At 40.9% G+C, this 22,565-nt stretch overlaps 1 protein-coding gene across 1 annotated transcript; it reads left to right on the forward strand.

The window, feature by feature from the left end:
- Positions 1-1,183: 1,183 nt before the first annotated feature.
- On the forward strand, positions 1,184-21,771 carry LOC125234882 (xylulose kinase). The gene is made up of 11 exons (XM_048141305.1): positions 1,184-1,337; positions 1,862-1,944; positions 2,338-2,485; positions 3,379-3,555; positions 9,251-9,484; positions 9,924-10,080; positions 11,862-12,119; positions 12,658-12,831; positions 16,268-16,278; positions 20,444-20,528; positions 20,933-21,771. Exons 1-11 carry the CDS (start codon positions 1,281-1,283, stop codon positions 21,046-21,048), a joined length of 1,500 nt encoding a protein of 499 aa, XP_047997262.1. The 5' UTR covers positions 1,184-1,280; the 3' UTR covers positions 21,049-21,771.
- The last annotated feature ends 794 nt before the right edge of the window (positions 21,772-22,565 follow it).

Here is a 22,565-nt window from a genome sequence, read left to right on the forward strand (position 1 = left end):
GTCGCAGGTGTCCATAGACTGCGGTGACTGGTTATCATGAGGCGCAAGCCGTATGCAACAAGCACCCAACCACCGCGTAGTATCAAAATATGTTTGCTTATTTTATTTCTGTTTATTGTGAGCGCATAAGTCGTACACGGATGGACGTGCATTCTTTGCTCTCTTTGCAACTGTCCCGTTATTTTATTACGAACGTGGAATTCGGAATAACAGTATTGCAAGAATCACAAGTACGTTTCAATTCGAGTTTTAATTACATTTACTTATGAGAGTTATGAGGCTTGCAATTTATTTTTTCCGTTTCGCATTTTATAATTGAATTGAAAGTAGGTAAGAGCACGTAAAAAGTACGAGTACGTATTCGGTTCCCCTTTACTAAATTTAAATGGTAAATTATAAATTTATCTCATTTTCCAGTTCATTTATGTAGGTCCTAGACATAGATTAAAAGGCGTAAAAAAATTAATAACTAACTAACTAGTATGGCACTGTGATCCAAAGAGGATCTTGGCCTCCAAAACGAGAAAAAAATTAATAAGCTGTAAATTTTTCATCAGCCATCTTTTAATAGGTCACTGAACTTTCCCGCCCCGCTATAACCCATTTAGGCAGGAAATTACGACACACCTGTCCACTGCCTTCACACCCATCATCCATTTATGGGGAAATCGAACTGTATACAAAGTTGGTACCTAGGTTTTTTTATGTGTCATGTTCGTGATGTTTCGTCGGGCAGGTTCCATTGAAGTATACTGAAGCAGATTCGCATTGATAGGGAATATGGTTAAGTGGCAGAGCCTAAAATAAACAAATAACCCTGAATATACATGTGACAATTATGTATTCAGTCAGTGTCAAAATTTGTTTAACCTACGTGCCTTCAAACCCTCACAACGCTCAAGATTCGACATTCTCAACCACTCGGATCGCTACGCTCGCGGTTCAATATTGGAATCTTTCGCTTGCTAGTTAGACTCTTAAATTTTATTTATGAAGTCACTACACGTGTAGGTACCTACGGTAAAAATAAGAATAGAGGATAATTAACGCGCGACGCGATTACGTTGCTGATTTCTTATCAAAATTATGTCAAATTTTGCGAGATTGATTAAGAAATGCTTAGCTTGGAGCAATAAAATACAATAGTTTTGGTCTATAATGATAGCGTGTAACCGCGCTGTATTGTTACGAATATTTATTAGCCGCATTCAGTCACGAGAGCGGTGCGAAGTGGTGAACACACCCGCTCCCGAACGCACCTAGTCATTGGCTGTCAAAAAATGACCGAAGTCACACGGAAGAAAACTTTTTTGGGTTTTGATTTTAGTACACAGAGGGTGAGTTGTAAAAAAAAACATGATTAGTGTCTATGTTTTGGTTCCCATTTCATTTGATTCTTTTTTTGCAAAAGTTATGTCAAAATTATTATTTAAGCGCGACAGATATAACTTAATTACTTTAGAGTTTGATTAGAATTAATAATTAGTGCTCGTGTATAGTGTTTTGTTTTAATGCTAGTAAGGTGAGTAGGTATTTGTGTTAAAACAAATGAAGTGTCATGTGTGATCAAAAGTTTTAGCAATATCGTAGAAACGAAAACAGCAAAGTACCTAGTTTGACATTGAACTTATTGAGAGATAGCCTCTGTGCTTTATTTATTTAAACTGATTGACCAAATTGATAATTGACGATTGCTACTGACGTAAATAAAGAGATAAGCATTAGATCATATTAGCAATTTTTCGAATACCGTTGTTGTTTTGTTTACAAACTTTCAGGTTTCAATGATGTAGTCATACTTACATTACTTGTCTTGTAAACAGTTTTTGTGGCATGTTAAAACTTAAGAATATTGTTGCAGCTCAAAGCACTAGTAATAGACGAAGATTATGGAATACTTCAAGAAGCAGATGTGGAATTTGATGTTGATCTTCCAGAATTCAGGTTTGTTTTAAAAAAATGTTTTCTTATAATTAAATATTCTATAATATACAAGTTGGTAGTGCAAGGCAGATGTGAAATTTAATGTTGTTAATCTTTCTAAGTGCTGTTTTTTTTAAATATTATTTGTTTTTTTTTTTATATATAAAAAGTGGAAAAACCTAAACCTAAGGCTATTTCACATACCAACATATTTTAGTAACACCAACAGCTATAAAAATGATTGTGATGTAATTGAGTATGCATGGAAGAAGAATAAATTTATTTTATTTCTTCTGTTCTCAATATATTCATATCCACTGTTCACCCTATCTTCCATGGAATTCCATTCAGTTCTATATACGGCAGTTCTGTGGTTTCCTGTCACTTTTACTAAAAACAACATTTCCATTTCAGGACAGCCGGTGGTGTGCGACGCGGGGAGCGGGGTGAGGTGACAGCGCCTCCACTACTATGGGTGAAGGCCCTGGACATGGTGATGGACAGGCTCGTGGTTGCTGGAGTAGACTTCTCCGCCGTTGAAGCACTGTCTGGCGCAGCACAGGTTTGTTACTTGACTGTTAACTTGAACTTGAGGTCTTAGAGAGTCTGCTGTTATAAATAATCTTTATGGATATTTGGCATCAGGGCATTTTCGCGAGTACAATCACCTTTCACTATTTTTTCTAAGGTAGGTAAATTTTGTTTTTCCTATTCAAAATCACGAACCCTTTCCATCTAGGACAAAAAACAAGAAACAAAAAATAGTCCCAAAAGTTTCTATTATTTTGTATACTTTCCACTTTGTAACCGCTGTACAAAGTCTTTGAAAAATGGTAAGAAAGTGAAAAAAATGCTTTTTTTTACCTAGTAGAATTGAAAGGGCTCGTGATTCTGAGTAGGAGAAACATTAAATAAATAAATAAAATAAATATTATAGGACATTGTTACACAGATTGATGAGTGTAAGCTCAAGAAGGCTTGTGTTCAGGTACTCAGACAACGATATATATAATATATAAATACTTATATACATAGAAAACATCCATGACTCAGGATCTGTGCTCATCACACAAATAAACATTAAAGGGTTTACCGTCAAAGAAATTTACCTATTTAAAAAAAAAAGTTTTTGAATCATTTTTGGCAAAAATTCAAACATAAATTATGCTTTTGTCTGTAGATGGTTTGGTCTAAATTTAAAATCAGAACTATCAGAAGTCAATATGAAACATTTATTCAGAACAAAAGGCTTGTTGATTTAGTACTGGCAAGGGTGGCACTGAAACTTGAGCAGTTTTATGTATTCTGCCTACCCCCTTTGGAAATACAGGTGTGAGTTTAAATATGTATTGTGATTTAATATTACCTATTACAAACAGTTTTTTTATTACTCAATTGAAATCAAAATTTCAATTTAATACAAAACATTGCACTATCAATCATTAATGCCTTCAGCAACATGGCTCAGTATGGTGGTCCAAAGACGGTGAAGCCCGTCTTTCGAAGTTGTCTTCCGAAGAGTTCCTGCACACGCAACTGGCCACTGCCTTTGTGGCTGACTCTCCGGTGTGGATGGATTCCAGCACTACTGTAGACTGCAGAGCATTGGAAGAGGCTGTTGGAGGCTCAGAGGTATGATTATTGTATACTTCGTTTCTTTTAAGATTAGAATTATCTGTCAAACGGGTAAACAAAGAAGCAGTGGTCGTAGACCTTCCTTCTTCGATTTCGGCCGATACCACTGATTTCTTGGAACTTATAACTTATAATACTATGTACATAAGTTCCAAGAAATCAGTGGTATCGGCCGAAATAAAAGGTCTACGACCACTTTTTATTTGTTTACCCGTTTGACAGATAATTCTAATCTTAAAAGAAACGAAGTATAGCTTATGAGTAAAATGTGAGTGAGACTGCTGTGTTGTGACATACTCAATACTCATTCACCAAATTTTAAGGTTTAACTTGTGTATATGCTTGAACATGACACATTTTGTTTGAGTGACTAGTAATATGTGAGCTAAACTGTGAAATTGCTTAATTGTATGACTCACAACAATATAACCATGGTCTATATGTAAATAATAATAAAATACACCCAACACCCGTCTGAGAGGTCATCAGTATAAACTGGTCTCTCGCAGGTCATACAACAATCCTCATAGACATTTCTTTAGTAATAGAGTGGTAAAAGCTTGGAATCAGCTCCCGGAGGATGTAATATCGGCCCAAAGTGTAAACGAATTCAAGAATAAGTTAGACAAGCACAGTGCTAATTCCACATAACACCTGAAACCTCTACCGACAACTGGATACAGGCTTTATCAGTTACTACAACTGCCTGCCTGCTTTACAAATAATAATAATAATAATATTAAAAAAAAAAAAAACCGCTGACACTGACGGACGTGTCTTTGGATAAATTTTCACAATTTTATTTATTTTTATAGTATTTTTATCGCCGTTCTTGGTTTTTGTGGTTCAGTTTTTGTGTATTTCTTACGCTACATTAAATCATGTACAACAATGAACATGCAACGGTACAATTATCAAAATACACGGATATCAGCATGAACTGTCAAACGGCGATAAGTGCATTGTGAAATTTGTGAAAATGATAACAAGGTCACGCACCAAAGCGGCACAAAGAAACGCACGCCCACCATCCCCGCCCGCCTCGTCCAGCTCCCCGTCCGCATCCTCGTCGGGCGACGAGTTCGCCACGGCGCCCGACACCGACGGGTCCAGCGACGAGAGCGGGCCGCCGCCGCCGCCGCCACCACCTGCGCGACGAGGGCGGCCACCGCTGCCGGCACGCTTGGGGCCTGCGGGACATCCTGCCCCGCCCACGGCTCCCGCTGCCGGTGGTGTAGTGCGTCGCATGACATGGACTCGAGAAATAAACGAGAATGTCATGCGCGCCTATTACGGGGCCACAGAGGGGGGAACCCGGCTATCCGCGTACCGTTCGAGAATGCTGCCTCTGTTTCAGGCACTCGAGCCATCCACCACCGTATCGGAGCAGCGGCTATCGGATCAGGTGCGCGTCATTCAGCGGTCAAAGCGGTTGGATGACGCCACACTTGATCGGCTCCGCCAGGAGGCTCTCGCTACTCGCGCGGACCCTGCCTCGGGGCGGGATTTGCCCGCCATGTCGCCGGACCCGGTGCCCGAACCCGACCTGACACCGGATGCGCCGCGGGTTGATTCCGGTAACGACGGCGGGGACTTCGCGAGTCAGAGCGTGAGTGAGCCTGCCAATGAGCAACTGAGGAGGTCTTTGGAAGAGGCGATTACGCAGTATCGCTCCACAAGCAATCCTAGGCCACGATTACCACGTCTGCCTATGAATAGACGCAATCTAGCGCTAATAGGAGCCTTAAATGCTTTACTAGATCCATATATGCGGACTAGTAAAGATCTAGATGATACACACTCGATCATGTACTGCGGGGCCATCGCGGCGTGCCGTGTTGCTCGAGTCAAGTTTCCGGACGCTGACCGTGCAACTAGGACCGCCGAAGGTGTCCCTGCATGGCAAGTACGGATCGAGCGTCGTATCAACTCGTTTAGGACTCTCATTGCAAAGCTGATCTGCTTCAGAGGGGTAATAATCGCCCCCGAGTAATGCGCTTTGTGAACCAGGCGTTCGCGGGGACGGACATCAGGCCCCGCGACTATTTGGCCAATGTCACAGAGCGCATCGACTTCCTGAAGCAGAAAGTCTATGCATGGGCAAGCCGTATTCGCCGCTACAGAAAGCGTGTGGACCGATTCCAGCAGAATCGTCTTTTTCAAAGCGACCAAAGGAAAGTATACCGAAGATGGGAGGAAACCGACCCTCGTGTGTCTGACGTGCGGCTGCCGGATGCTACTGCCATGTCTGATTTCTGGCGTAGCATCTGGTCGGTGCCCGTCGAACACACGGAGGGTGAGTGGATGACCGTTGTCGAACGCGAGTGCGAGAGCATCGAGCCTATGGGGGCTATCACCATCAGCCCCGACGACGTAAGTTGTGCTACCCGTACGGCCCAGAACTGGAAAAGTCCTGGACCGGACGGATTGCACAACTTCTGGCTAAAATGGTTTCGATGCTCGCACTCGCATTTGGCAACGCAATTTCAACAAGCCCTCGATCTTGGTTCTCTCCCACCTTCCCTAACAACTGGTGTTACTTTCCTGCTCTATAAGTCCGGTAGTACCACGGAAGCAAAAAACTACAGACCCATCACGTGCTTGCCTACACTTTACAAGCTCCTTACATCCATTTTGAGAGCAAAAATTAACGCGCATATTGTCGCTAACAACATTCTGGCTCCCGCTCAAAATGGATGTAGGGTTGGGTCCCGTGGTACTAAAGAGCTCCTCCTCATAGACATGACCATCTGCCAACAAGTTCGGCGGAACAAGGGGGCCATTTCGGCCGCTTGGATTGACTATAAGAAGGCCTATGATTCGGTGCCTCATTCATGGCTGAGAAGGGTATTGGAGCTGTATAAACTTGATGCAGCTTTAATATCCTTCCTGGCTGCATGTATGAGGCAGTGGACCACAGTCCTTCGTCAACCAGGAGGCAGGGATGGCCCCCTGGCCCGCAGGACTTCATAAGGATTGAGCGAGGAATATTCCAGGGTGACAGTTTGAGTCCATTATGGTTCTGCCTAGCTCTGAATCCCCTCAGCACGCTGCTGAAGGATTCTGGGCTAGGTTGCCGGCTTCGGAGAGAGGGTGAAGTCATCTCTCACCTTCTGTACATGGACGATCTCAAACTATTTGCACCGAACACCCAAGACCTGATGGTGCTATTGAAAACCACAGAAGTTTTCAGTACCGCCATCAGAATGGAGTTTGGTGTCGATAAGTGTGCGGTCATGCATGTGCAGCGGGGGAGGTTGTAAATTCAGAAAATTTACAACTTTCTGAGACGATGTCGTTCAGATCTATCTCTGAATCAGAAACCTATAAGTACCTTGGTATGTCACAGTCGTTGGGTATTGAGGATGTTGGCATTAGACGGTCGGTGAAGGAGCGCTTTTTCAGTCGGCTGACAAAAGTCCTTAACAGTCTTTTGTCAGGAGGCAACAAAGTGCGCGCCTTTAACGCCTGGGTAATGCCTCTACTCATATACTCCTTTGGCATACTACGGTGGACCCAGACTGAGCTGGACGCCCTGGATCGGAGGGTCCGCTCACTGCTTACCACACACCGTATGTTACACCCGCGCTCGTCTGTTATGAGATTGTACATCCCACGGAAGTGCGGAGGTCGAGGCTTCCTAAACGCCAAAGATCTCCACAACCGTGAGGTGTACAATCTCAGGAATTACTTCCTTAACAACGAGTGCGGGATGCATCGTGATGTGGTGGCAGTGGACGGAAACCTCACGCCGCTCTCCTTGGCGAAACAGAACTGGCGCAAACCTGTGGTACTAAGTACTGCGGACCGCAAGGCGGTATGGGAGAGCAAGCAGCTACACGGGCGGTTCTACAAGGCCCTCACGGGACCCGATGTAGATCTGCTCGCATCGGTGAACTGGTTACGATTCGGGGACCTCTTCGGAGAAACCGAGGGTTTTGCCTGTGCAATTGCGGACGAAGTTATGATGACGAACAACTACCGGAAATATATCCTGAAGGACGGTACGGTCGACATTTGTCGGGCATGCCGCCGTCCCGGAGAGTCACTCAGGCATATTATTTCCGGTTGTTCTCATCTTGCTAACGGCGAGTACTTGCACAGACATAATCTCGTAGCCAGGATTATTCACCAGCAACTTGCTCTTCAATACGGCCTTGTGGACCGCGAAGTACCGTACTACAAGTACTTACCTGCGCCAGTTCTCGAAAATGGTCGTGCCACGCTCTATTGGGATCGATCTATTATCACTGACAGGACTATTGTAGCCAATAAACCGGACATTGTGATAATAGATCGACTGCAACGCCGGGCAGTGCTCGTTGACATCACCATCCCCCATGATGAGAATCTCGTGAAAGCCGAGAAGGACAAGTCCAGTAAGTACCTAGACTTGGCTCACGAGATAACCGCCATGTGGGATGTTGAATCAACGATCATTGTTCCGATAGTCGTTTCAGCGAACGGTCTCATAGCGAAGAGTCTCGACCAACATCTTAAGAGACTCTCGCTAGGTGGCTGGATCAAGGGCCAGATGCAGAAGGCGGTGATCTTGGACACAGCACGGATAGTTCGACGGTTCCTCTCTCTGCAGCCCTAACCACCGGCAGCTTGGGCCCTGCCCCGCTGCTGGCGGCACCCTAGGTTAGGTTTTTTATAATGTGTTTATATGTGTTTTATATTGTTTTGTATGTGTTTTTGTATTTTACTTTTATATTCATATTATAAACAGCCTAGCCTAAGAAAGAAAATAAATAAAGAGTATAATAATAATAATAAGCCCGCAGGGCAGCTTGTGGCGAGCTGTTGGGGAGTGACGACCCCACGGACCCGAGTGTTCCCGAGAGTCGGTCAGGGTCTCCGTCTCCGGCGTGTCTTCGCCGGCCGGAGTGGAACCCCAAGGGGACCCGCAGGACTCTCAGCTCTGGCTTGCCTTCATTGGCCGTCCAGAGAGGAACGTCTGAGCTGTCGCTCCAGGGGTGGAAGTGTTAAAGGGCATAACGCCGCGAGTAACTACGGAGAAAGCGCAGCACCACCTCTCGACACCCCTGAGCCACTCACGCCGGTGTTGCGCCTGGCCGTCTTTATGATGGCAAATCAGGTGCCCATCTACCGAGTGGCGAGTCACCGCCTGCCTCGATAACTTGTTAACGCAATGTTATGGTAGGTGTCCGGACCTTTGCAATAGCCCATTTTCATAACTCATCCAAACTTCAACCCATAGACCTGATCTATTCTTTCCATTTTATTGACAATAGTTTCCAATGCCTGCTGAAACCGGTTCACGGGTATCTATTCATGTACCCGTGAATGGGTTCCAGCAGGCGTTCTACATGACATCAAATATCTCCAAACGGCCTCTACGTGTTGGATCTATGTCCCCACGCACGCCTTATAAATGACCGGGCTCGAAAGACCCGAGAGTTTAAAAACGGAGAAACAATAATAATAATAATAGCAAGGTTGCTGGCTCAACCTCCATACTTTTATCATATTGGCACCTTACCTCAACCCCTAAACTTACTACAAAGAAAATGCCAATAGAACTTGAAATTACTAGTCAAGGTAATAAGGTTTAATTTATCTTGTTTTCAAATAGGAAATGTAACTCTGTTCCAATTGAAATAAGCCCCCGACCCGGCTAATGAAGAATTCGTTTTTCAATAAAATAAAATGAAATTTTCCATTGCAGGCCCTCGCCAAAATCACCGGTTCCACAGCCTACGAGCGTTTCACAGGGCCTCAGATCCGCAAAATGTCCCGAACCAAGCCAAGAGTATACCAGGCGGCTTCGAGAATATCTCTAGTGTCTTCGTTTGCTTGTAGTCTGTTCCTGGGACGGATAGCTGATATTGACTTGTCTGATGGTTCGGGGATGAATCTACTTGATGTGCATAGCAAGAGTTGGAATGAGGATTGCCTGAAGGTGATTTTGTATGTCATTACTGCTCTTCAGCCTTTTAAGCAAGATACTAGGTCTAGGTTATATCCCAGTAAGGGATTATCAATAAAGCATGCTTATCTAAGGCAGCGCCGTCGCGTTTAAGCACGCCAGATTCAAAAAGCGTCTCCTACTAAGGCGCGCCGCCAAGCGGCGCGGCGCGCGCCCCGCCGCCGCCACGCCACCTGGGGCGGTTACGTCTATCCCAAAATGTGAAGGCGGATTACACTGAAGCGGCGTGGCGCGGATGCGCGCCCCGAAACGCATGCTTATCTAACTATCATAACACAACTGTCATTGAATTTTCGGTAAAACTAAATCGAGTTTGGGGCAGGGAACAATCAAATTATTTTAGTATTTATATATTTATTCCAATCTAAATTGAGTTGTTTATAATTGTTTTACAATATTTGTTCATTTTTAGGCTTGCGGTGACGAAACACTAACAGAAAAACTGGGTACTCCAATACCAACTGCGAGCGTACTAGGACCCATCGCGCCATACTTCGTGGAGCGGTACGGGTTCAAACCCGACTGCCAAGTGGTCGCATTCACGGGCGACAACAACTCTGCTCTAGCGGGTGAGATTTATCAATACACAATATATTTATATTATAAGTGATTTTTTAAGTGGAGATAGTTAAAGGGATGGAGAGTGACTTGGCTACGTTTTGTCTCTCTTTTACGCGAGCGAAGCGGCGGGATAAAGCTAGTAATATTATAAACGGGAAAGTGTGTGTGTCTGTTTGTTTGTCATTTACAATATTAAAGTATTAAATATGGATACTTGTGTTCTATTAACAGATGATGGATAACCTTATTGGTTTTGAAATAAAGTTTGTAAGTAGGTATCTCAATTTTTTCGAATCACTTGTTAAAAAGAACTACCTACAATCATTTTTATTATTTAATTTTGATAATTTTCACAGTTAGGTATGTTTTAATAAGATAACTTGTACTTGTTGATCCCAAACGTGTTAGAAGTATAATCTAACCCATTATAAAGTAATTCCAGCGCTATCTCGAGTGACGGATAAGAAGTCGGCGTAATGCGTCTTAGATAAGATATACCGCGATCAGATAATTTAATCGTTTAACTAATGTTACCACCAGCAATCTGTATGAATTAGTAAGCTGATAACGTCCTCACTTTGATGTTTTTGTCGTAAAAATCATTATAAAGTTATATTTGAGAGATGTTAAGGGAGTTCCCAGCGCCAATGACCTTCGATTTGAATCCATTGATATTATCTAAAGCTTTTAAAAGCTTATATTATAACAGCGTCGTCTTTAAATAAAATAGTATCTCATAATTACTACTTAGCTCATTGATTCTGTGATATTTGACATCAAAGTTGAACAAGTTTAGAGTCAAAAACTGTTTTTTTTTGGTCGTAACTTTGGTTTTAATTGGTTTAAAATTAAAATCTCTCTTGAATATTTAGAAAGTCAAAGGTAAATACAAACATGTTGATTTCACGTATGTAACATCCTTCACTAAAAACAAATTTCGATAAAAGTGTTTTTTTAGACGTTGTTTAAAAAAATAAAAATAAAATAAGTGTTATTTTTTCCAAAAAATGGCTCTTCCGAATAGAGATAAAAGATTGAAGGTCCGATGGCCGTTGGTCTAATAATTCTATCTGTAGTGCAAATTTAGGAGTTCTAACTCAAAACTTGACAAAAATCGATGAAAACCGTGTGGGGCCCCTTAACCATGAAAACGTCATGAAGTCAATATTATAACGAAGGACCTACTTCTCCTTTTGACCTCCGAACTCAGAAAGTAACTCACGATATTTCGTTCATCAAAAGCCAAACATAACAGATAACGATAATCGATTGTTACCTAGCTAATTCAGGTTTATAAAGCGTTTATGAACAACGTCATTAAGATAAAAAAACATGGAATTATTTTAGGCATAACAGTCAAATTCAATCTATTCAGTAATTTAATTTTAATTATGACAATTAAATGATCCATAATTCATCAATATTCATCATCATCATCATCCTCCTTGCGTTATCCCGGCATTCGCCGCGGCTCATGGGAGCCTGGGGTCCGCTTTGACCACTAATCCCAAGATTTGGCGTAGGCACTAGTTTTACGAAAGCGACTGCCATCTGACCTTCTAACTAGGCCTTATTGGAATTAGTCCGGTTTCCTCACTATGTTTTCCTTCACCGAAAAGCGACTGGCAAATATTAAATGACATTTCGCACATAAGTTACGAAAAACTCATTGGTACGAACCGGGGTTCGAACCCGCGACCTCCGGATTGAAAGTCACACGCTTTTACCGCTGGGCCACCAGCGCTTTTATGCATTAAATGATATAGTTAACTGTTTATATTTTATGCAGGGTTACGCCTCCGGCCCGGCTGGGTGGGGCTCAGCCTCGGCACCTCCGACACCCTGCTGCTCGGCCTCGAGCAAGCGCAGGCGCCTCCCGCGGGGCACGTGCTCGTGGGCCCCGCCGAGGCCCCTTACATGGCCTTACTGTGTTTCGCCAACGGCTCTCTCACTAGACAGAACCATAGGGATAGGCTGGCTGGACCGAGTTGGGATGCGTTCAATGATCTATTGAGAGCGACTGTCAGAGGAAACATGGGTTATATGGGTATGTACTAACATTGTACTAAATTGATCAACAGGATTCTCTTGTGGGCGACGTTCTAGTAGGCCCCGCCGAGGCCTCTTATATGGCCTTACTGTGTTTTGCCAACGGCTCTTTGACTAGGCAAAATCAGAGAGATTAGCTGGGCCAAGTTGGGACGCCTTCAATGACCTATTGAGAACTACTGTCAGATGAAATATGGGTCATATGGGTAAATTTTTATATTATATTGAATTTTCTAATAGGCTACTTGCAGGATCAGCCGAGGCCCCATATATTTCCTTGCTGTGTTTCGCTAACGGATCACTTACTAAGTAGAATCATAGAGAAATGCTGCTTAGAGCTACAGTAGATCACTTACTAGTCAGAATCATAGTGATTAGCTGGAACGAGTTAAGACTAAAAGAGAATCTGTTTTCTAAAGCTGATTGTTTCAGCTGATATTTATTTTAAATGTCAAAGCAATCATAGACTGTCTCCCTTCTAAAAGTAACTAGTTGCGGCTATGATCCCTCCATTAAAATATCTGTTGTCCATACAGGTATCTACTACGACACGGCAGAGATCGTTCCTCGCTGCGCCCCTGGCCGTTGGCTGGTGGAAAGTTCTGGTCGCGCGGTATCTGCCCCAGCACCGCAATTCGAAGCTCGTGCTCTTCTAGAAGGACAGGCGTTGGCGCGACGAGCTCATGCTGAGGATATGGGCTTCCATTTAGGTCAGTGTCAGTTTCATTACACATAACTTGTCTGTTGGTAGTTTTAGGTAATCTACAGTCGGGGTGATATTTATCTTTGGAATAATAAATAAATGAAAATGAAATATTTATTTTTCAAGTAGGCATATTACAATAAATAAATATAAATATTGGGGACACCTTACACAGATCAACCTAGCCCCAAACTAAGCAAAGCTTGTACTACGGGTGCTAAGCGATGATATACATACTTAAATAGATAAATACATACTTATATACATAGAAAACATCCATGACTCAGGAACAAATATCTGTGCTTATCACACAAATAAATGCTCTTACCGGGATTCGAACCCAGGACCGCGGCTTAGCAGGCAGGGTCACTACCGACTGAGCCAGACCGGTCGTCGTCGATAATACAACAGATGTTTTAAAGTATGTAAGAACTCAAAAAATAAATATTTATTAGGCACGCTGGCTACTCTTTAATCCACCAACTTAGCAGCAGCTGATGTTCACGAGTTTTAAATATAGACCTGAACGATTTCAAGAGCGCTATCAGTTCATACGGTCACGTCCAAGTATATCGGTACGATTTTAAGTATACACTAATAAAATATTTCGGCAACAAGGTTGTCAAATTCAAACTTTTAGCACTCTGTTCATTATCGATATTTAAAAATGTATTAGTAACAGTACATAACAGTGTCATTATTTCAAAGTTACATCACTAAACAACTCGTACCGCAAGGACGATTATAAAGGACCAAGCAGAGTCCATACTAAACACCGTACCCCGTTGGCAGCCGTAAATCTATGTCGCTAGATGTCACTAAGAGTGTCATTTGAATAAAAATGTCGTTTTTTTTTTAAAATACGCACGCGGTAGTTCAACGGCATTACAAGTGATACAGTGAAAAGTATATAGATGACGCTAGGGGCCCGTGTCATGTTTCGGTCCCTGTTTACAACGCAAGCCATCGTTCTTATTTTGAATTATGACAATCATGCAAAAGAGTACCATACTGTCAAATTTTCTATCTCTTTCATTTTGAGCGTGACGTCAATGATTAGTAATATTACTTTCAATATATTTAAAATTTAGATTTTAATGAGGCCATTTCGAACGGTGTTTATGATAGATATCATGTTGACAATCAATCTCCTGACCGTCTCGCTCACACCAATCCTATCCTATATTTGAACAAGTGTGACCGAAACAGTTGAGTATTATTGAAGATTTTTGAATGTCTAAAATCTTATTGGTAGTTGTCGAAAACCCGCTTTTCCATAAAGTGTTGGCGCGACGTCAAGTGGGTGATAGGCGTACGAGCAAGTACGCGTTGGATGGTCGACTACTATGCGCGGCGGTTTTTACGCGTACTTAGACCGTTTTCACATTATCCGATCCGATATCGGATGTCGGAAGGATTTCAATAGAAACAATCCAAGATGGCGCCTGTAATGTATGGATTATCGGTCCGATATCCGATATCGGATCGGATAATGTGAAAACGCACTTACGGTGACACATAATCGACAAAGGTCGTCGAGCCATAAGTACGCATACTTGCTCGTATCGTACGTCTATCGCCCACTTCAAACTGCGTTTCGATCGGCGTTTAGCGTCAATGATTATCAGCTCGGCTTCATGGCTTTACGAACCTTAGCTCGGACCATCGAATATGAAACTTATAAACTTCTTTGTACACAAGGGTATAAAGAAGTTTATAACCAGGTGCTCCATGACACCATTGCACCAATCTGTCGCCAGCACCGCTACACTTCAACGGCCAAGTCACGTCAAGTATAAATGGGAAAGTGTGTGTCTGTTTGTTTGTCCATCTTTCACGGCAAAACGGAGCGACGTATTGACGTGATTTTTTAAGTGTAGATAGTTGAAGGGATGGAAAGTGACATAGGCTACTTTTTGTCTCTTTTTATATCCCCCACTTCCTTATAATGGAGGATGGAAGTTTGTGGAGAGATTTTCGAATTTAACGCGATCGAAGCCGCGGGCAAAGGCTAGTTAACTATAATAATAAAGAAATCGCAGTAAGGAACTTTATGTAGATTTCATTACTTTTTAGAGATAAACAAGCAGCTCCATCGAGACGGCTATTTTTTACAGAATGTTTTTGGTGGGATATACATAGGCATAGGTATATAACACTAACAAGGTATCTATTGTCTTAGTCCGTTTTCACATTATCCGATCCGATATCGGATGTCGGAAGGATTTCATTGGAAAAAATCCAAGATAGCGCCTGTAATGTATGGGGTATCAGTCCTACATCCGATATCGGATCGGATAATGTGAAAACGCATTAAATTTAGTCTCATTAATTATTACTTATGTCAGAGTTTAGGTTTATACGAGTACCAAACGAGTAGTATACGAGTAGAAAATATATTACCAAAACAATACAAACTATCATTAATTTATTATAAAAACGTAATCCAAAGTGCCACACCTAGTCGGCCAGTGCATGGCCTACGCTGCCGATGGTTAGGGTGCTCGGAGTGACATACAAGAAACGCTGAACTATCCGCGTTGTGTCCAAGACGAAGCCTGACCGACGAAGCTAGCAAGTCTCTCTACATGTTAGCTGAAATACTGTCAAACCGTTCACTGTGATTACTCAGATTATTATAAGCAAAATGATCTTCGAATGAACTTTCTGGACAATTGAGATGCATGGGCGCAGTCGAAACCAGCTCGCCCCTTCAGCCGTGTCCCGTTGAAAATCGGAAAGATTCTTTTCCTTAGCACATTTAATGTTTACAAATTGGATTCGCCTTCTGTCACCTAAACTGGTAAATTTATGTATGAGGTCATTGGTCATACAATTATTAATTTATACCGTTATTAATTCTGTATCTCTACTCGCATTGCTGCTGCGATTCTAAAATATTTAATATCCATATTATGAATATTCAATAAATCATACAATGACATTTGTGATGTGACATGCTTTGGTGACATGGATGTCAGATGTCACATCTGTTGGCACAATGATTGCGTTTTGTTGAACGTATTTGAGCTCAACATATAGGTTTATTATCACTAAGTATATTATATTAATGAACAACGAAACGGATGTGACATTTTCCTAGTCCACCAACGTCATCTAGTCATTTTATTTGGCAATAATTAGACAACATGCGAACAAACTTAGCCAGCGAAGCGATCACAACTACGTCGAGGCCGACCAAAAAATATAATTTGTAAAAATTGTGTTTTGAGCCAATATTTTGATATTAAAATAAAGTTTTTTGATAGTTATTCATAGTATAATATAAAAACAAGTAAAAATATGTGTGAAAATATGTTTTTTTCCACTCCCGGGTTACGAAACAACGCCATCTAGTTTTAAAGCAAAAACTAAGCTTTTTTCAGGGGTACGCTTTTTTGTATGGGCTATATCAGTCTAGTATTAAATGGTCCTTGGTTCTGTCTATGTTCAGGTATTTAATAATTGCCTTTTTTATACTACGTCGGTAGCAAACAAGCATACGGTCCGCCTGATGGAAAGCGGTCACCATGGACGCCTGCAACTCAAGGGGTGTCACATGCGCGTTGCCAACCCATTAGAATCTTGAACACTCCCTTTTGCTCTGTTAAGTACACAGCAAAAAGGAGTGTACAAGTTCTAAGGAGGGTTGCCGACGACTCAAAGGACAATAGACGGAACAAATTAGTTCCGTAGGTTCTTCCGCCGCCGGCACACCGCGCCCTTGTTGAGCTCTGGCAGCCTTACTCACCGGCAGGAACACAACACTATGAGTAGGGTCTAGTGCTATTTGGCTGCGGTCTTCTGTAAGGCGGAGGTACTTCCCCAGTTGGGCTCTGCTCTAGATTCGAGCGAGATGATATCAAAGCGGAATATTATAATTAGCCTTTGTTTGTTACGTATAAAATCACCCTCGCAACTACTATGGGGCCGTCCATAAATTACGTCATTCTAAATTAGGGGGGGGTTGGTCTGCGGATGACGGTAAATGATAGATGGGGGGGGGGGTGTTTCGAAATTGACGTCATTCTTATTTATTTATTTGTAGTTTATTTTTCACGTACAAAAAGATTATTTCTAAAAAGAAATTTCTTCCAGCACACCTAGTAAGTGAGACTGCAAATGTGAGAGGCGGCTAAGGCGCATACAATACTAAAATAACTCATAATAAACATACATAAGTAATGCAACATATAGATGTACACAAATACAGTAATAACTACAGATAAAATACTCTAACAATAATATTACATATAATACTAGCTGCCCGCCCCGGCTTCGCCCGTGGTACTTAAATGTATTATACATATAAACCTTCTTTAAGAATCAGTCTATCTATTTAAAAAAACCGCATCAAAATCCGTTGCGTAGTTTTAAAGATCTAAGCATACATAGGGACAGACAGCGAAAGCGACTTTGTTTTATACTATGTATTGATAATAAACACAATACTTAAAAATACACTGGTCAAAAAGAGAAATAAAAAAACAAAGTGTGATGTAAAGCTGCATTTTTGGTATGTTATTTGGGGTCCTTGGGGGAATGTAGGACTATATTTTGCAAGCAAAAAAATGGTGTGCTAACTTCGTAATTTAAAAAAAAAAGTAAAAAAATCAGTCTTTTTTTGGTTTCTGCCGTTTTATTAAAAAAACTATGCATTTTTGGTCAAAAGTTGCTTTGTAATGTTGAAAGCGCATTAAATTCCAAACAGTTTGACATCTTTTTTATCAATGTCCGTCAAATATTTTTTGAGATATGAAGCGTCAAAAGAAGACCATTTTTCCCCTTTCTATGAAAATATTCGTTTTGCTAATATTTGAGACAGATATCAGCAAAACAACTCAGGCTATTACATAAATTGTAAAATAAAAATGTAGAAAATTTCACTAGCTTTCATTTAAGACCAAAAGAGTGCGAGTTATTTAAAAAAATAGGATTATATCATAAGTCTAGTATAACTGGATCAGAAATAATCGGTGGATGGTAATGGCCAAATGGGATAGTTTACATATATTTACAAGAGGCGTAGCGGAGAACGAATTATTATTATTTGGGGGCTGTTATAGTATTACTCAGATACATATTTGCGTATATCAAATCAACATTCATTTAGTAAGTTAAGTTTACGGTCAGAAAGACCTCAGGATCGCCGCTTGGCGGAAAAAAATATTTACGAGTAGAAAACCCTCATTAATTGAATCAGATTGTTCCGAAATTGTTCTTGTACGGACTGGTTTTTAAAGCATATCACTGAGGGCCAATAACATCGATGTAATCTCACGAGCGTTGTCGTGGATGTGCCTGAATCATAGTATTCTCCGTTTAACGAAATATCAGTACATAGTATGTGTTGTATTGCACGCGCAGGTCTCTCACCGCCGCGCAGGTGTAGTCGGACCATAACTCGACAGTATACACGCTTGTACAAAAACTGAGGAACAGCTGTCTTTTTACGCTGTCACTACATTTGGCGAATCTTCTAGCCAACATGTTTGCCCTTACTGCGGTGGCTCGCCTGTGCCTTTCTATGTCCTCCTGGTATTTTAAACTGGACAACAAGATGTGGCCAAGATATTTGACTTCGTGTACTCTCCGCAATTGAACTCCATCAAGCAAAAGAGGTGGTACATGCGTGGGCATATGTGCTGCCTCCATGAGCATAAATTCAGACTTGTCCGGATTGTATCTCATGTTATGCTGGCTGGGCGTATCTCTCGCATTCTGCAAGTAACTTACGCATAGCTCCCACAGATGGTGCTAGTAGGACCACATCGTCTCCATATGCGATGTGATTTATCATTTGCCCATTGATGGAGCAGCCAACCTCGGTACTGGTCAAAGCCTGCGACAGCCCATCCATGTACACGCTGAAGAGAGCCGGAGACATACTGCCTCTTTGTCTCACGCCACAGTTTAGCCCGCTGGCTGTGGACAGAGTTGACTTCCATCTTACTACGTTCTTCTGCTGGGAATACCACTTCTCCAGTATCTTAATAATTGGCGTGGGCGCTTTCCGTTCCCGTAGTTTATTCCACAGCAATTGGTGGTCAAATACAACTCAAGTGGACTTTCTATCACTACAGGAGTTGTGCCATCAAGATGCAGGACCAGGACCCTCAAAAAGGAAAAAGTAAAATGTAACTAATTCTGTTTTATCTTTCTAATTTACTAAACTTCAAAATTTTACTGTATTTTATTTCTTCATTAGTAATAGTCAAATCGATGCAAAGTTAGCTGAGACAATTTTTTCAGATAAACGTATATCAAAGAAAGTTAGATCGAATAGATAGCACTTTCAACCTAAAACTTTTAGCGTAAACTATTTTAGCTTAACCAATTTACCAGACTCTTGGCTTCTCTATTTATAGATTTTTTTTTGTTTACCAAAGTAACTATTCGTCTTACTGACCTTTATTTGCACTAAAACTAAAGCAAAATAAATTTTATACAATGTTATATTGCAATATATATCATATCATGAAGTATTTTGCAGATATTTGTCTAAAAATATTGGCAAAACGCTACATTTTATAAATGCGTCAAAAATTAACCTTTTTTGACGCTTCATATCTCGAAAACTATTTGACGGACATTGATAAAAAAGATGTCAAACTGTTTGAAATTTAATGCGCTTTCAACATTACACAGCAACTTTTGACCAAAAACACATAGTTTTTTAATAAAAAAATAAAAACCAAAAAAAGTCCGATTTTTTTACTTTTTTTTTAAATTACGAAGTTAGCACACTCTTTTTTTGCTTGCAAAATATAGTCTTACATTCCCCCAAGGACTCCAAATAACATACCAAAAATCCAGCTTTACATCACACTTTGTTTTTTTAGCCGATTTTCATGTAAGATTTGACCGGTGTAGGGTCTAAAATCTGAAAAAATCGATGACGTATGCTTATGTCCATGGGCGGCGATGACTGCTTCCCGTCAGGCGGCTCGTCTGCTGCCTAAGATATCATACAAAAAAGTTTTGTGCATCAATGTGACGCCACCCTTGTTTTTCTAACAGTGAATAGGTATCTAAAACAATCTACGAGTACAGTCGCATTCTGTTACATCTACATAGTTACACGGAGAGAAACATCTGAACACCACTCTAACTATTACCCCCTTATTCATAAACGTACACTAAAGTTCTCACGCCGATAAATTTGGTTTGTCCCTTTCTATCACACCAATAAATGAAAATGAAATATTTATTTTTCAAGTAGGCATATTACAATGCGCATATGAACGTCAAATAAAGCTACGCCGGCTCTAACCCTACGCCTCAGCCTCGAGAAGATTTCAGTCCCCCCTCAGTTGGGAGGGAGGTATCCACTATGGGACCGGCAAGAAACTCGGCGGGCAACTTCTTTTCAAAACATTACATCTTATAATTAACATGCATTAAATAACAAGATACAATTTAACATGCAAAAGTATTCATCAAAGAATATGAACAGACTAGGTACTCCATGGAAATTAATTTCAATAAATTATATTATTACGTCGGAAAGGGACAAACGAACTTTATCGGCTTGATAACTTTAGTAAACGTTTATGAATAAGGGGGGGTATATAGATAAACCGAAAGCGGTCGTTTGAAGTCATAATATTGTGTTTCAGGAGCAACACGCGAATGCCGCTCTCCTTGGCGCCGCCATTCGTGCCGCCGAAGTGTGGAGCGCTAAGACGGGAGTCTCTCTTACTGGTAATTAAATCTCGGTTTAAGTTCTTGCTTCCATAAAACTTCCACCAATTCAAATGACTTACAAACCATTCCATAAGTCACCAGTCTGCCCAAGCTACCATTCTGGTTAAATAACTTAATGTTAAAAAACAACATTCAAACTAAACTTACGGAAACTTTCCAAAAAATTGAATTCTTGGAAATTCCATGAAAGTTTCACAAGGGTTCCCAAACTATTTTTGACCACGCCTCCCTGCCGCCAAAAATGAAATGTCCACGCCCCCCCTTTCTGTAACTAATAGATAATATGTGATGTGTTCAGTTGTCCCACGTCTTTATAATGTTTCTTCCTCCCCTCCCCCGACTGGAATAGTTTGAAAAACGCTGCTTTTGACTAATACAATCTTTAAAATATCTTGTTTCAGGTTCGGAGCCCACCGTAGCCCCGGTCGCCACTCCATATCCAGACGCGGAGAAGATATACACGCCCATGCTCGACCGCTACCGCAAGATGCTCGAAGACATTCCTAAACTACAGTAACCGCTTACAACAGAGGTCTCCAAACTTTCTTCCAAAGGCCACTAGGACGCTTTATTTTGTCAGAATGTAGTCTAAGTGTCTATATAACTTTGCACCAATTGAATTAAAACAAAGTGTAAGGGCCCATTGCATCAACCACTGTTGTGAACAGACACATCAACAACACTCAATGTACGCAGCATAACGCAACGTCAGCAGACGTCTACGGAAATTCCCAAAAAATGTTGCGAACGCCAGTGTATACTGTATAGTCGTCCTATTTTCAAACAGCAACATCAAAGTTAGACGCCTAAATAGGGTCGTGGTTTGCTTTGGAGACCACTGGCTTATATTTAACACAGCAAATCGAAGCTAATCAGGCTATACATTAATAAAGAGCGTTATTAAAAAATGTAACAGTAGTAATACACCCAAATGTAGCCAAATTATTGATATGTAAACAAAAATGTTATTTCCAATATTTTGGACAGAATTTACCTTACTAACCTTAGCAATCGTTTGAATAACATATCAAAGCTAAATTATCACTAGTGTTAACTTTGCAGAATTTACAGATTTCGTTGAATCAAGCCTGGCTGAAAACGCTGCCAAAATTTTTAATAAAAAAATATGGGCCTATAGTTCTGTCCCGTATGAAATATATTCCATAATAGGTGCACATTCCTAGCACTCGTATACAAGTGTCTAAACAATATTATTAACTATAAAAACATCATTCCTTTATTGAACAGATTTTCATTTAAGTATATCAAATTAACTTGTAAGCGTTAGTTAATGTACCTACTAATATCAGGCATTTTTAAATGTGTTTTATAATTTATTTTTCTCTCTGTTATATTTTGTACATAGAGCACTGAAATACTCGTAATTTAACGTATCAAAGATACAATTATTTTACGTATATAGATTGTTGTGAGTCTGGTCTCAGTTCCTGTGTTGAAATGAGTGATACTGATATATTTATCTAGAATGTACTTTTATAGATCAAAACAGAATGTTTATATCGTGCTCAAAAGTTGACATGTTAATTTATACTCTTTCTCTCGCATTTGTGAAATATGATGGAAGCTAACAGTGAAGTACATTACGATACAAGTGTGAAAAAAAGGAAGTACGAAACGAGTGGCGATAAATTAAAACACGACCGAAGGGAGTGTTTTAAATCGACACAAGTTACGAATTTCCTTTTCGCACGTGTATCGTACGACGTTTTTCAGTACAGATGGCCCTCCGAAGTTTCGACCTGGCATATAATATAATAAACCACTTCTCGCACTAGTGCTTAAAAAAAACACCTTCTGTACTGAAAAAAATAGTTGTTTGTTTCACAAGGGGGATTAGTTATTTAACCGCACGTGCCAATATTGATACCCGAGCAAGTGAAAAATTCCAAAATTGAAACGCGAGCGTATCGAGTGGTTCGAAAAGTGGAATCTTGAGCGTTGCGAGGCTTTCAAGGCACGAAGGATAAACAAACTTTGCCACCGAGTGAATAGATCCATACTAATATTATAAAT

Source organism: Leguminivora glycinivorella, chromosome 2, assembly GCF_023078275.1.
Source record: "Leguminivora glycinivorella isolate SPB_JAAS2020 chromosome 2, LegGlyc_1.1, whole genome shotgun sequence".
Taxonomy (NCBI): Eukaryota; Metazoa; Arthropoda; class Insecta; order Lepidoptera; family Tortricidae; genus Leguminivora; species Leguminivora glycinivorella.